The 15402-nt window shown below is 46.3% G+C and overlaps 1 protein-coding gene across 1 annotated transcript; it reads left to right on the forward strand.

Annotated features, from left to right (window-relative positions):
• Nucleotides 1-1023: 1023 nt before the first annotated feature.
• On the forward strand, nt 1024-5542 carry wfikkn2a (info WAP, follistatin/kazal, immunoglobulin, kunitz and netrin domain containing 2a). The gene is made up of 3 exons (XM_065010392.1): nt 1024-1600; nt 2554-2870; nt 3265-5542. The coding sequence occupies exons 1-3, from the start codon at nt 1382-1384 to the stop codon at nt 4472-4474; spliced, it is 1746 nt and encodes a 581-aa protein (XP_064866464.1). The 5' UTR covers nt 1024-1381; the 3' UTR covers nt 4475-5542.
• The last annotated feature ends 9860 nt before the right edge of the window (nt 5543-15402 follow it).

The raw sequence follows: 15402 nt of genomic DNA on the forward strand, positions 1-15402 counted from the left end.
AATCAGATTATGTTACTGAGTTTGGGTAGTCCAAAAGTTAAGTTACTGATTAAAATGTTGGACAGGTAACTAGTAACTGTAACTGATTACATTTAGAAAGTAACTTACCCAAGCTTGGTGACAAAATACTGTGTCTGTGAAGAATATCACTGGGTATGGTGCCATCCCAGGAGACCCATTCACACTGTACATACAGTATAGTACGACCTACAATAGTCATCATAATTTAGTCAGTGCTTGCTTATATTTGTCCTATTTCACACATGTACAAGTGTTTTATATGCATGTGTGAATAAGAAATGTGTTTTGCATATCACAACACTGTGAATAGGAAATGTGTTTTGCATATCGCAACTCTCCCTGAGACACCCTTGGAGAGTGGGGAAAACCATTGTCTATGGCGACCCTGGAGCATTTTAGGGTTAAGTCCCTTGTTCAAGAGCACGTCCCTTGTCGGCTCTGGGATTTGAACTAGCGACCTTTCGGTTAGTGGCCCAATGCGCTAACTGCTAGGCTACATTCCACCGAGTATCATATAACCTACAGTAGCAGGAGAGAAGTCTCAGAGCAAAGATCTCCAATAATTCGACCCTTGCCGTATTATGGATGTATTAAGCTCATTCCACATGGTTTTACTGATTCATCTCTGAAGATGTAAACCCACTCCTGGTTGAGGTTGAACAAAGCACTATGCAACGTGTTCAATAAGGCCATATTGATCCAGATAGTTAACTGTTTAGATATTATCATCCAAATATCTAAATGTGTATCAACACAAGAGGAAATATTGTGTTAATATAAAAATACTTGTATCAGTATGAATATAATTTGTTTTTATGTTACCACAGTATGTTTTCCACATTTACAGTACTGCATAGTGGGCTACAATGAAGGTGGTCCAACTATTTACACAAAGGGGGGAAAGGTGTCAACACGCGCCTTGCGCACCACACGCGCACAGCACAGGTATTTTACAGGAGGTCCCTGCTCGAGCCTGCTGCTGCTACGGACTTTTTAATATGTTCATCAGAACTGTAACTCGCCTGGGATTTGCTGTCGGGGTAGACTAGCCACTGTAATTCATGTAGTTAGATTTGAAGTAATAGGGTTCAAATACCACCTAATCTCTCCAGACTATTAAACGTTGACCAGCGGACTGACGGAGTTCTTCACTGCAGCAACACTCCGCACTGACCACACGTCTTCCTGACCGTTTAATCACATTTTACTTTACATTTCAACTTAATTTCTCCCTTTGGCTTTGTCATTTATGACCATTTAATAGTTTTGCACTCATCGGGAAAATTTGCTAACTTCGACGCTCCTCGGATCTTGTTTTATTTCTTCGGGATCCTTGTGAAAGTCTCGTTACGCGCTGGATATGTGGTGGATGTTGTTTCCTCGATGGATCTGGTTTCTCTTTGGACAGTGCTACGTCTTGCTCCTGATCATAGACAGCTGTGTGAGGGTGAAAGCGATGCCAATGTCCATGCCCAACAAAGTGGTGTACTCTCACGCGGGCATGTGCCCCAACGAGATGAACCCCAACCTGTGGGTGGACGCCATGAGCACCTGTATGCGCGAGTGCGAGTTGGACCGGGTGAGTTTCTGGGATCAGTTTTCCTCGCGGGCTGGAGACAAATAGGGGGCACTTTATTCTGTCAAAAGTTTCTCTACATAAAGTTTCTGCAATTAAATTCATGGAATGAAAGGTGGAGATAAGTGGGACATGCGCACTGTTTTTGGCCAAATTCAATTGTGACCACATTGCCTCTGTTGTTTATTTCTGAATTTCTCTTTGAATTAGATTGAATATCTCCTCAATCAGATACTTGTTCATAGACTACAGTTTTTGGAAATAGCAGACACGGGTGTATATGCCCACAATATTACATTTGTTGTCAACAGATTGTTCACCTAGACAGCTCAGTAATTGAAACCAGCAACCTTTCAGTTACTGACCCAACACTCTTAACCGCTAGGCTACCTGACCATACCAGTTACTGACCCAACACTCTTAACCGCTAGGCTACCTGACCATACCAGTTACTGACCCAACACTCTTAACCGCTAGGCTACCTGACCATACCAGTTACTGACCCAACACTCTTAACCGCTAGGCTACCTGACCATACCAGTTACTGACCCAACACTCTTAACCGCTAGGCTACCTGACCATACCAGTTACTGACCCAACACTCTTAACTGCTAGGCTACCTGACCATACCAGTTACTGACCCAACACTCTTAACCGCTAGGCTACCTGACCATACCAGTTACTGACCCAACACTCTTAACCGCTAGGCTACCTGCCACCCATGACTATTGAGTCTAATAACTTTTATTACTCTGCATTATGAGATATTGAGAAGTAAGCATGTAAAATGTATAGCCTACAATACCAACCTCACATTGCATAGTATTGTTTCATTACATTAGAAAGTGCATCACTCTCAAGTTCCTTAACATCCTATATGTTCCCTGAGTGCACAATGAACTGAAACATGCTGATCCTAACAGAACACCTCCCATGTATCCCCTATCACCCCCAAGGACTGTGAAAACTTTGAGAAATGCTGCAACAACGTGTGTGGGAACAAGAGCTGTGTGGCGGCGCGCTACATGGACATTAAGGGCAAGAAGGGGCCGGTTGGCATGCCAAAAGGGGTCAAGTGTGACAAGTTCATGTGTACGCAGCAGGGCTCCGAGTGTGACATCTGGGAGGGCCAGCCCGTGTGTAAGTGCCGGGACCGCTGTGAGAGAGAGCCCCACTTCACATGTGCCTCAGACGGTATGACCTACTACAACAAGTGTTACATGGATGCAGAGGCCTGCTCCAAGGGCATCTCTATCTCTGTGGTCACCTGCAGGTAAACAGGAAACATCTATGTATAGACTCCCATATTAATCACATGTTAATAGAAAAGTTCTGAATAGACTGCGGTGTTTACTGTTTTGTTGTGCTATGACTGCTTTGTTATGTTGATATCCATCTCTATGGTAACAGGAACTGAAAATTAATAGATGGGATTCTGAATTATAACTGTAGACATAATAACCCTATATTTCTGTATTTGTATGAGATCTGTATTCCTCTGTAGTTACACAGGAGTAATGCTCACTCAATCTAGCGTTTCACTTAGCTTTTGTTTTATGCATTTGAGTTTCTTGTACCAACCTTTGTCCATCACACACCCAGCTCAAGGTGGATTACATTACTGTGGTAAATAATCTATTCTTCTCTCTCTGACATCACCTCTGCAGGTACCACCTCACCTGGCCAAACACCAGCCCGTTGCCCATGGAGACCACCCTGCGGCCAACCACTGCCCTCCTGGAGACCACCCCCCCGGCTGACATCCATCCTCCAATGATGCTCAGCAATCCCACTCAGCAGGCTGTGTTCGTGGGCGAGACAGCCAGCTTCCTGTGCGAAGTGTCTGGTAAGCCCAGTCCGGAGGTGACCTGGGAGAAGCAGCTGGAGGGCAAGGAGAACACAGTGATGAGGCCCAATCACGTGCAGGGGAACGTAGTGGTCACCAACATCGGCCAGCTGGTCATCTACAATGCCCAGCAACAGGACGCCGGCATCTACACCTGCACGGCCAAGAACCTGGGGGGAGCTGTGACCTCCCACTACCCACTGTCGGTGATCCAGAGAGACACGGGCCGGAAGGAGGGTGAGGTAGGGAATGCCACCAACCCATTCCCATTCCCCGCCGAAGAGTGCCTGAAGGGGCCGGACAGTGACGACTGTGGGGAGGAGAGCATAAGCTGGTACTACGAAGCAAAGAGAAACAATTGCTTCACCTTCACCTACAGCCAGTGCAACAAGAACCGCAACCACTTTGACAGCTACGAGACATGCATGTTGTCATGCGGGGCAGAGCTGTCGGCTCCCTGCTCTCTCCCCAGCCTGCAGGGACCCTGTAAGGCCTACGAGCCCCGCTGGGCCTACAGCAGCACCCTCAAACAGTGCCAGTCCTTCATCTGGGGCGGCTGTGGAGGCAATGAAAACAACTTTGAATCCAAAGAGGCCTGTGAGGAGATGTGTCCTTTTCCGAAGAACCATAACTGTAAGATGTGTAAACCGCGGGGCAAGATGGTGACCAGCTTCTGCAAGAGCGACTTCATCATCCTGGGGCGCGTGACAGAGTTGCCTGAAGAACAGGACTCGGGCCACGCCCTGATCACCGTGGAGGAGATCCTAAAGGACGAGAAAATGGGCCTCAAGTTCTTCGGCCAGGAACCCTTGGAGGTGACCTTGATGAACATGGACTGGAACTGCCCGTGCCCCAACATCACCATGGCCAATGGGCAGCTCATCATCATGGGAGACGTCCACAACGGCATGGCCGTGCTGCAGCCCGACAGCTTCGTGGGGAGCTCCACCGCACGCAGGGTCAGGAAGCTCCGAGAGGTCATTCACAAGAAGACCTGTGATTTTCTCAAAGAGTTCCCAACAAACCAGTAGTTACTCTCTGAGAGATCCCCCAGTATCCTGTACAAGAGCTGTCTATATCAAGAAAAGCAAACTGGTTCTAGCATCCAGTAGTAGCTATTGTCTGAGATTTCCCCACTATCCAGTAGGGAAGATATCTAGAAGATTAGACTGGGACTTTTTCAAAGTTTCTTACCATTCAGCAGCCGGATGATGGCTTTTGTTGATTATTGCTTTCTCCTTCTTCTAAAGGTGGGGACTGAACCAATACCTTAACACTGATCCGACAAGCTGTTTCCCTACCCATGACCTTCTCTTTAGTTTCCACAGAAGACACATTTTGTATGCATTTTGTCATATTTTCCACTGGCTATCTCCTTCACTCAGATGTTCTCCATATACAGTAGATATCTAGAAGATCCATGACTTTCTCAGATGACGGCTGCTGTTAGCTGATTCCAGATTCTCGTCTCTCTCCTTCACTCTGAAGTTTGGACATTAAGTGTTGGGGCTCCTCTGTACTATGGAAATGGCTGGAGGTACCTGTATATTTAAAACAACGACAGATTTATACTTTGTGTGGATTCACTTTCTGAAAGGAGAGCTAATGGTCCGTATATAGTACTGTAGTGGTGACTTATATCAAGCGCTTACCTTGGAAATATTTTAGTTAAACTAAAATGGCTCTTTGAATATCTTTCAAATATTTTATCTTGGTATGAATGTACTAATGCCTGACAGATAGCTAAACTCTGTGCCTTGGTTAATATGAATGTTATATTATGTTGACTTAAAGTATCTATGGTATCCTGAAAGAGACATTTTGTAATATATATTCTGAGTGCTTGAGCTCATGATAATGTCATGTAAAGCTCATGGATCAAACAAGTCATTTGATTCCACTAGAAACCACTTTGTAGTCCATGATTGCTGATACAGTATATGAACTTCTGTTCTTAACATCCTATTTATTTTTTATCCCCTCCTTTTAGAGATACACCCAATTCAATAATGGACAGACTTATGTTATGTTATTTTGTAAATCCAAATGATAAAGATGTTCATAACACAATGGTAAAGAAATAAAAATGACACTTTGAAAGAATATCCACTTCTTATCTCTGTGTTGCGCTATGCTTCTATACCTGTAAAATGACTGACAGCAGGTGTCTGTCTGTCTGTCTGTCTGTCTGTCTGTCTGTCTGTCTGTCTGTCTGTCTGTCTGTCTGTCTGTCTGTCTGCCAGTCTTTCGGTCTGTCTGTCTGTCTGTCTGTCTGTCTGTCTGTCTGTCTGTCTGTCTGTCTGTCTGTCTGTCTGCCTGTCTGTCTGTCTGTCTGTCTGCCAGTTTGTCTGTCTGCCTGTCTGTCTGTCTGTCTGTCTGTCTGCGTGTATTTGTATGTTCACAGGCAAGCGTAATTGTGCATGTGTGCGTGTAATTTTCTAGTTTATACCAGCCCCCTATCTTCCTCCACCCCCTTTCCTCATCCCCCCCCCTTCACATGGAGGGCCAAGTTTGGCATTAAATCTGGAGCAGGTCACATTCCAGCCCAGCTGTGAAGGGATGCTGAGCCCAGGGGGACGGAGAAGAGAGCAGCCTGGCTGGCCTTGTGTTGTGTCTGGGTCTGGCTGGGCCCTCCATCCCCACCACCCACTGGCCCTCAGATCTTTCATGTGTGAGGGGCTGACGGAAGGGGGGAGGAGAGGGGGAGGAAAGGATGTAGGCCATCTCTCTCTCACCCTCGGCTGGACACATCTGTGTAAAGGGGCTATGCGGAGGGGGGAGAGGGGAGAGGGGGAAGTGAGGGGTTAGATGAAGGGGCCGTAACGGGAAAGCAAAGTGGTGTTGGGATGGAGTGATGCATGCTCTCTCTCTCTCTCCATCAGATGGGCACCCTGCAGTCTGTCTCTCTCTCTCTCTCTCTCTCTCTCTCTCTCTCTCTCTCTCTCTCTCTCTCTCTCTCTCTCTCTCCATCAGATGGGCACCCTGCAGTCTGTCTCTCTCTCTCTCCATCAGATGGGCACCCTGCAGTCTGTCTGTCTCTCTCTCTCTCTCTCTCTCTCTCTCTCATCAGATGGGCACCCTGCAGTCTGTCTCTCTCTCTCTCTCCATCAGATGGGCACCCTGCAGTCTGTCTCTCTCTCATCTCAGCGCTCCCTCTCCAGCCACGCTCTGACCCGACGTGGGGGAGGTGGTAGGCCCACAGACTGGGCTGTGTTTAAAGCAGAATTTGAACTTTTGACTTGGCTGGCTGGGCTGAAGCCAGGGCTGGAGGCTGGGAGTTGGGACTGGGGTAAAGGGAAAGGGCTAGAGCTAGGATGTAGGGCTGGAGATAAGGCTTAGGTTGGGGTAAAAGGCTGGAGCTGGTCCCTGGGCTAGGGTTTAAAGCTAGTAGTCTGGGGTTAGGGTCTGGAGCTGGTCCCTGGGCTAGGGTATAAAGCTAGTAGTCTGGGGTTAGGGTCTGGAGCTGGTCCCTGGGCTAGGGTATACAGCTAGTAGTCTGGGGTTAGGGTCTGGAGCTGGTCCCTGGGCTAGGGTATACAGCTAGTAGTCTGGGCTTAGGGTCTGGAGCTGGGGTTGTAGCTGGGGGCTGGAGTTGGGGTTACGGCTGGGGGCTGGAGTTGGGGTTACGGCTGGGGGCTGGAGTTGGGGTTATGGCTGGGGGATGGAGTTGGGGTTAGGGTTGGGTCTGGGGTAGGTAGGTACTAGTTGTGTTGGGGCTTGATCCGAGGCTGACACTGTGACTGGGACTAGATCAGAAAGAGGGACAGGGAAATAAACGATAAAGAGTCAAGAAGGTTTTCCCAGGGTGGGCCCCTCACCCGTCTGCCCCCTCGGGCCCACACACAGCACAGGACCGACCCCTGACCCCCTAAGCTGCTAATGAAAAAGAGGCCAGGAGGAAAAGACCACTTTCATTATGGGCTGTTGACAAGTGTTACGTACGGAACTAGTCAGGACCTAGACAGAGATGTCATGCTCAAGTTCACTTTGAACCCACAGACCAAACAGACCATAATAACACAAGCTCTGCTTAGAGGCACACACATCTCTTGGTAGCCATGGAAACAAAATCATGGCAACTTTGAAAACACATTTCTGGCAATAGATTATTTTCAAGATGGATGCATTCAAACTAGGCTAGTCTTATATGCTCTGATGAGAACCTCTCTGATTTCAGCCTGAAAATGCTTTACACATTATTTGACTCATTCCTTAATATACAGATAATATTTATTGTGTTTGGGTATAGGCTACAGTTTTAAAAACAGTAACACTGTAATGCAGTTTTTTAAATCTGCTTTATTCTAGGTAGAAACACTGACCTCTGTTGATGATTTAGAGGATTTACATGTCAGGGACACAACACACAACTGCTACAGGTGTTACAATGTGGTTCACTCATCTTTTACCAATCACATCCAACCTGGATCATCTGATGATTCTTAAACCAAAATATTTCGACCATGACTCATGCTATCAAAGGATATTCAAATGGATCCTTCTGTCATAATTGCTCAGTCAGAAGAAATTGCGAGGTATCATGCAATGATGTCATAGCAATGATATGAAGCAATGGATCTCTGAAATCCTGGCAAAATCATAATAATGACGATGATAGCAGAAAACCTGCTCTGGATCCCCCTAGCAGAGTCCAGTTTAACTTATTAGCCATTGCAGTTAGCCCAGAACACACACACCGTTCCATTTGGTGAATAGTGTTGATGACATAGCGTGAGTCATCCGTCGAAGATGAGAGGAGTTCTGTTGCCAGGTAGTTCTGAGAGAGAGAGAGAGAGAGAGAGAGAGAGAGAGAGAGAGAGAGAGAGGAGGGGAGGGAAGGAGGGAGGGAGAGAGAGAGAGAGAGGGTAGATAGAGAATAAGAGAGACAAGATGAGAGAGAGAGAGCGGAGAAGAGAGAGGGGTAGATGGAGAGACATAGGGTGAGAAGGGGTGGATAGAGAATGAGAGAGTGATAGAGAGCGAGAAAAATATAGAGATAGAGATGGAGAAGCAATAGACAGAACCAGAGAGGGAGAGGGAGGGAGAGAGAGAGAAAAAGAAAACGAGAGGGAGAGAGAGTGTGACCCACTTCCGGTGCAGGTGTTTGATCTTGGTTGACACTGAGCACACAGCAGGAATGAGATGGCCTCCAAAACAGAGCAGCACTCCACAACACTGAGATCAGACATCTCTGTCTCTCTCACGCTCTCTTATTGATGGATGTGGCGATAGAAATACATCTCTATAGCTAGTTGGACTTTGAAGAAATCTATGCCCTTTCGGTTCGGTGCCTCTTTCAGTGTAAATTGTTTTCTTGCATTGCGATCGGACATTGTGAGCTGTGATACAGCCATGCCAACTGGTAATGAGTCCTCTTGTCCACTTGATGGCAGTATAATATAATCTATCCTTAGGCTATTAAATACTGTTCTCACACACAGGACCAAAAGTCAAAACAGCTGCATCAGTTTTCCTGAACATCGTGTTCTCCTCAGATATTTACTATACTATCACAACATACAATATGCAAGCAGTCCAACTACCAGTATGTTATTGATTTACATGTCCTGAACTATGCTTAGGAATACTGTCCTGTACACAATTGTTTCTCTTATTTATTTATTGTCTATGTGCTGCTTACCCAATGAAGCAGGTGTAAAATAATCGGCTGAAATTACATCCCCTACATACATACTGGTCTTGACGAGAAGAAAAAAAACTGCCGGGGGAGGTTCTCTTCTGCAATGTTCAACCAATCCAGTAAATGTGGAGGAGGAGTTTAGATGGAGTGTCACCTTGTTAACTTCCAAAAGAGGAAGTTGAGTCACAGGCTCTCTTTCCATTCAGCTGAAAACCAGAACATGTTGGGGACTCAGATGGAAAGGATAAATATTGATAGGCTCTTTACACATTTAAATCACAGGCAGACATTTTCTATCTTTTAGCATTGTAAGGAGTCCTTGTAATGCCAGGATGAACTAACTAGATCAAGCATTTTGGACCTTTTGATATGAGCATGAATTATAGCAACAGCTATTGCAGAAATCTCCACTCGCATCAATACCAAAAAGCATCCTTTCTCCTTCTGCCCTTCCGTTAACTTCCTGTCCTCTCCTCTCTTTTCTTAAACTGCATAAGGCGGCCTCGTCCAATCAGGTCCTTTGTTTCTGTCCAAACAGGGAGTATTGTTGTCTCTGATTGGCTGTGGGTTAAAATTACACATCTGCCAGTAATGTGTCTATTTCTAGAGCTCTACGTGGATCTTTGTGACTGTCCATGGCTGTGGAACATGTGGGTTTGAGCATCAGGCTGCCGATGTGATTCAGGGTCAGATGGGATGAGAACTGCAATGTATACTGAATGTCAATCTGTTTAGGTCTCTCTGTGTTGCCATGGGCATTGGCCTATCTCTAACTTATCTCTGTATCTCTTATCTCTCTCTCTGTTGCCATAGGCCTCTCTCTCTCTCTCTCTCTCTCTCTCTCTCTCTCTCTCTCACACACACACACACCCTCTCTCTCTCTGTCTCCATCTGGTGTCACTCCATCATACTCTAACCCAGTGAAAGAAACGGTTATGGACACTTACAGACCGTTGAGTGTGTGCACGTGTGTGTGTGTGTGTGTGTGTGTGTGTGTGTGTGTGTGTGTGTGTGTGTGTGTGTGTGTGTGTGTGCCTGTGTGTGTGTGTGTATGTGCACACATGTATGTGTGTGTGTGTGCCTGTGTGTGTTTATGAGTGGCACTGGCACAGTGAAAAGTCCCCCGGGGTCACTATCAGAGATATACAACTGCTTTGAAGGTGTGGGGCTCATTTAATCATGTATAGAGGATATTCTGGCTGGTGGCTTGTAGTCAGGTATTCAACAAAGGGAGATTGAAACGTGAGTGGCAGATATTATTATGTAGTTCTGAGAGTGTGTACATAGTCACATCTTACATCAAAAATCAAATGAGCTGGGTGATTTATTTGCTTGACTATTCCATTGATTACTTTATCCCTCACAGGTTACTACTGTCCTCTCTCCTTCCTCTCTCCTCCCTCTTCCCTCCTTTCCACCCTCCTCCCTCCTCATTCTCCCTCCTCTTTCCACCCTCCTCCCTCCCTCCACCCTCCCCCTCCTCCATCCTCTCTCTACCCTCCTCTCTCCTCCCTCCCTCCACCCTCCTCCCTCCTCTCTCTCCCTTCTCCATCCTCTCTCTCCCATCTTCCTCCTCCCTCCTCTCTCGCCCTCCCCTCTCTCCCTTCTCCCTCCTCTCTCTCCCATCTTCCTCCTCTCTCTCACTCCTCCCTCCTCTCTCTACCTTCCTCTCTCCTCCCTCCACCCTCCTCCCTCCTCTCTCCTCCCTCCTCCCTCCTCCTTCCTCTCTCGCCCTCCACTCTCTCCCTTCTCCCTCCTCTCTCTCCCATCTTCCTCCTCTTTCTCCCTCCTCCCTCCTCTCTCTACCTTCCTCTCACCTCCCTCCACCCTCCTCTCTCCACCCTCCCCTCCTCCCTCCTCCTCTCCCTCCCACCCTCCTCTCTCCACCCTCCCCTCCTCCCTCCTCCCTCCCCTCCTCCCTCCTCCCTCCCTCCTCCCTCCTCTCGCTCCCTCCTCCCTCCACCCTCCGCTCTCCACCCTCCTCTCTCACCCTCCTCTATCTCCCTCCTGCCTCCTCCCTCCACCCTCCACCCTCATCTCTCTCCCTCCTCTCTCTTCCTCCTCCCTCCACCCTCCTCCTCTCCCTCCCTCCTCCCTCCACCCTCCTCTCTCCCTCCTCCCTCCTCTCTCTCCCTCCTCCCTCCACCCTCCTCTCGCTCCCATCTCCCTCCCTCCTCCCCTCCTCTCTCTCCCTTCTCCCTCCCACTCCTTCCTCCACTGTCCACCCTCCTCTCTCTCCCATCTCCCATCTCCCTCCCTCCTCCCTCCTCTCTCTCCCTCCTCCCTCCTCTCTCTCCCTTCTCCCTCCCTCTCCTTCCTCCACTGTCCACCCTCCTCTCTCTCTGCATATCACACTCCACAACCCATCTGTCCCATTCTCTCACTCACTGAGAGGGTGATGGAGAGAAGTTTTGGGAAAAGAGCTACAGGGTAACAAGAGAAGAGAGAGGGGGTATAAAAGGAGAAGGGGTAATATATAGAATGTTAACGTATAATAAAGGGAGATGGAATACTCAATACTCATATTCATAAATACAGGTAATATCTCTGTCTCTCCCACACACTGTCACACAGATACACTGTGTCAGATCGCCCACACCAGATAGATATGCATGTGTTTGATTGATATTGCTGGCAGAGATTGGGCAGGGATTCATTTGGGATTTTGCATTTAGATAGAACTCCAGTCACAGCCCATCTGTGAAGATCTTTCATGTCTGATGGAAGCCAACTACACACGCAGCACTGTCAATGTTTCATCTATTCATATGAACACGCATGCACACCTACACAGTAGATCTAACAGAAGGCAGCCTTAGTAATGCAGCCCAGGTCAAGATTTAATACCCAGTAAAAGAGAGAGAGAGAGAGAGGAGGAGGAGAGGAGAGGAGAGGAGAGGAGAGGAGAGGAGAGGAGAGGAGAGGAAGAAGATGGAGGGAAAATAGTGGAAGAAAGGAGTGGATCAGAAAGGGCAGGAGAGGATGGGAGGGGTGAAAGGAGGGAAATATGAAGAATGATGTGGCACAAAGAGGATGGTAACATAATGAGACTATAAATCCAGACCTCTTGTCAGAGTTTGTAGTTCGTTCACATAGAGAGGCTACTAAGCAAGAGATGAGATGACAAAGAGATAAGAATAAGCAAAAGATGAGAAACAGACAGATTGACTTGAAGGCCTAATATAACTGCCTCTATGTGCTGTGTGAAACAACTCAACCATCCACAGGAGAGAGATAGAACAGTGAAACAACTCAGCCATCCCACAGGAGAGAGATAGAACAGTGAAACAACTCAACCATCCACAGGAGAGAGATAGAACAGTGAAATGACTCAGTCATCCCACAGGAGAGAGATAGAACAGTAAAACAACTCAGTCATCCCACAGGAGAGAGATAGAACAGTGAAACAACTCAGTCATCCCACAGGAGAGAGATAGAACAGTGAAACAACTCAGTCATCCCACAGGAGAGAGATAGAACAGTGAAACAACTCAGTCATCCCACAGGAGAGAGATCGAACAGTGAAACAACTCAACCATCCACAGGAGAGAGATAGAACAGTGAAACAACTCAGCCATCCCACAGGAGAGAGATAGAACAGTGAAACAACTCAACCATCCACAGGAGAGAGATAGAACAGTGAAACAACTCAGTCATCCCACAGGAGAGAGATAGAACAGTGAAACAACTCAGTTATCCCACAGGAGAGAGATAGAACAGTGAAACAACTCAGTCATCCCACAGGAGAGAGATAGAACAGTGAAACAACTCAACCATCCCACAGGAGAGAGATAGAACAGTGAAACAACTCAGTCATCCCACAGGAGAGAGATAGAACAGTGAAACAACTCAGCCATCCCACAGGAGAGAGATAGAAGATATCTTTAGAACACATTATTCTAATCCCCCACAAACCAATTTCAGGGAATAATTTGTTTAAATCCCAAATCTTTTCCGTTTCGGAAGAGGAATCTTCAGATAGCCTTCTAGTGCCCAGTGAAATTGGTTTCTATTCATGACTAGACTGTAGGACATTGATGTAGCTGTACATTCTCTTAGCAGATAAAAGTAGAAAGGGGGAGAGAGAGATCAGAGAGTCGGTGAGAGAGAGAGAGGAAGAAATAATTTCTAAGAAAAAGAGATTCAGAAAGAAAGAGAGAGATGTTTACTGTTAATTTTTGGCAATGTTAACATATGTTTCCCATGCCATTAAGCCCTTAAATTGGAATTGAATTGAGAGAGAAACAGAGCAAGAGATATATATATATATATATAGAGAGAGAGAGAGAGAGAGAGAGAGAGAGAGAGAGAGAGAGAGAGAGAGAGAGAGAGAGAGAGAGAGAGAGGGAGAGAGAGAAAGAGAGAGAGAGAAAGAGAGAGAGAGAGAGGGAGAGAGAGAGAGGGAGAAAGAGAGAGAGAGGGTCTGCTATACACACTGATGGAAAGTGGTGTTGGGGGTAAAACATACGACATTATAAAATCCATGTACACAAACAACAAGTGTGCGGTTAAAATGGGCAAAAAACACACACATTTCTTCACACAGGGTCGTGGGGTGAGACAGGGATGCATCTTAAGCCCCACCCTCTTCAACATATATATTAACGAATTGGCGCGGGCACTAGAAAAGTCTGCAGCACCCGGCCTCACCCTACTAGAATCCGAAGTCAAATGTCTGCTGTTTGCTGATGATCTGGTGCTTCTGTCACCAACCAAGGAGGGCCTACAGCAGCACCTAGACCTTATGCACAGATTCTGTCAGACCTGGGCCCTGACAGTAAATCTCAGTAAGACCAAAATAATGGTGTTCCAAAAAAGGTCCAGTCACCAGGACCACAAATACAAATTCCATCTAGACACTGTTGCCCTAGAGCACACAAAAAACTATACATACCTTGGCCTAAACATCAGCGCCACAGGTAACTTCCACAAAGCTGTGAACGATCTGAGAGACAAGGCAAGAAGGGCATTCTATGCCATCAAAAGAAACATACATTTCAACATACCAATTAGGATTTGATTAAAAATACTTGAATCAGTCATAGAGCCCATTGCCCTCTATGGTTGTGAGGTCTGGGGTCCGCTCACCAACCAAGAATTCACAAAATGGGACAAACACCAAATTGAGACTCTGCACGCAGAATTCTGCAAAAATATCCTCCGTGTACAACATAGAACACCAAATAATGCATGCAGAGCAGAATTAGGCCGATACCCACTAATGATCAAAATCCAGAAAAGAGCCATTAAATTCTATAACCACCTAAAAGGAAGCGATTCCCAAACCTTCCATAACAAAGCCATCACCTACAGAGAGATGAACCTGGAGAAGAGTCCGCTAAGCAAGCTGGTCCTGGGGCTCTGTTCACAAACACAAACACACCCTACAGAGCCTCAGGACAGCAGCACAATTAGACCCAACCAAATCATGAGAAAACAAAAAGATAATTACTTGACACATTGGAAAGAATTAACAAAAAAACAGAGCAAACTAGAATGCTATTTGGCCCTACACAGAGAGTACACAGCGGCAGAATACCTGACCACTGTAACTGACCCAAAATTAAGGAAAGCTTTGACTATGTACAGACTCAGTGAGCATAGCCTTGCTATTGAGAAAGGCCGCCGTATGCAGACATGGCTCTCAAGAGAAGACAGGCTATGTGCTCACTGCCCACAAAATGAGGTGGAAACTGAGCTGCACTTCCTAACCTCCTGCCCAATGTATGACATACGAGAGACATATTTCCCTCAGATTACACACATCCACAAAGAATTCGAAAACAAATCCAATTTTGATAAACTCCCATATCTATTGAAATTCCACAGTGTGCCATCACAGCAGCAAGATTTGTGACCTGTTGCCATGAGAAAACAACCCATATTTATGCTAATTTATTTTCCCTTGTATACCTTAACCATTTGTACATTGTTAAAACACTGTATATATATAATATGACATTTGTAATGTCTTTATCGAAACTTCTGTATGTGCAATGTTTACTGTTAATTTTTATTGTTTATTTCACTTTATATATTCACTTTAAATATTATCTACCTCACTTTGGCAATGTTAACACATGTTTCTCATGCCAATAAAGCCCTTGAATTGAATTGAATTGAAATTGAGAGAGAGAGAGAGAGAGAGAGAGAGAGAGAGAGAGAGAGAGAGAGAGAAGAGAGAGAGAGAGCACAAGAGAGGGGAATTAACATTTAAATAAGTGCTGTGTGTTATTCTGTGTGACTGGCTCTCTGTCATAGCTCCCTGCCAATGAATCCATAATCAGCCCAGCTCACGATCTCATGGAACCACAGCAC

This window comes from Oncorhynchus nerka, linkage group LG26, assembly GCF_034236695.1.
Source record: "Oncorhynchus nerka isolate Pitt River linkage group LG26, Oner_Uvic_2.0, whole genome shotgun sequence".
In the NCBI taxonomy this organism is placed as follows: Eukaryota; Metazoa; Chordata; class Actinopteri; order Salmoniformes; family Salmonidae; genus Oncorhynchus; species Oncorhynchus nerka.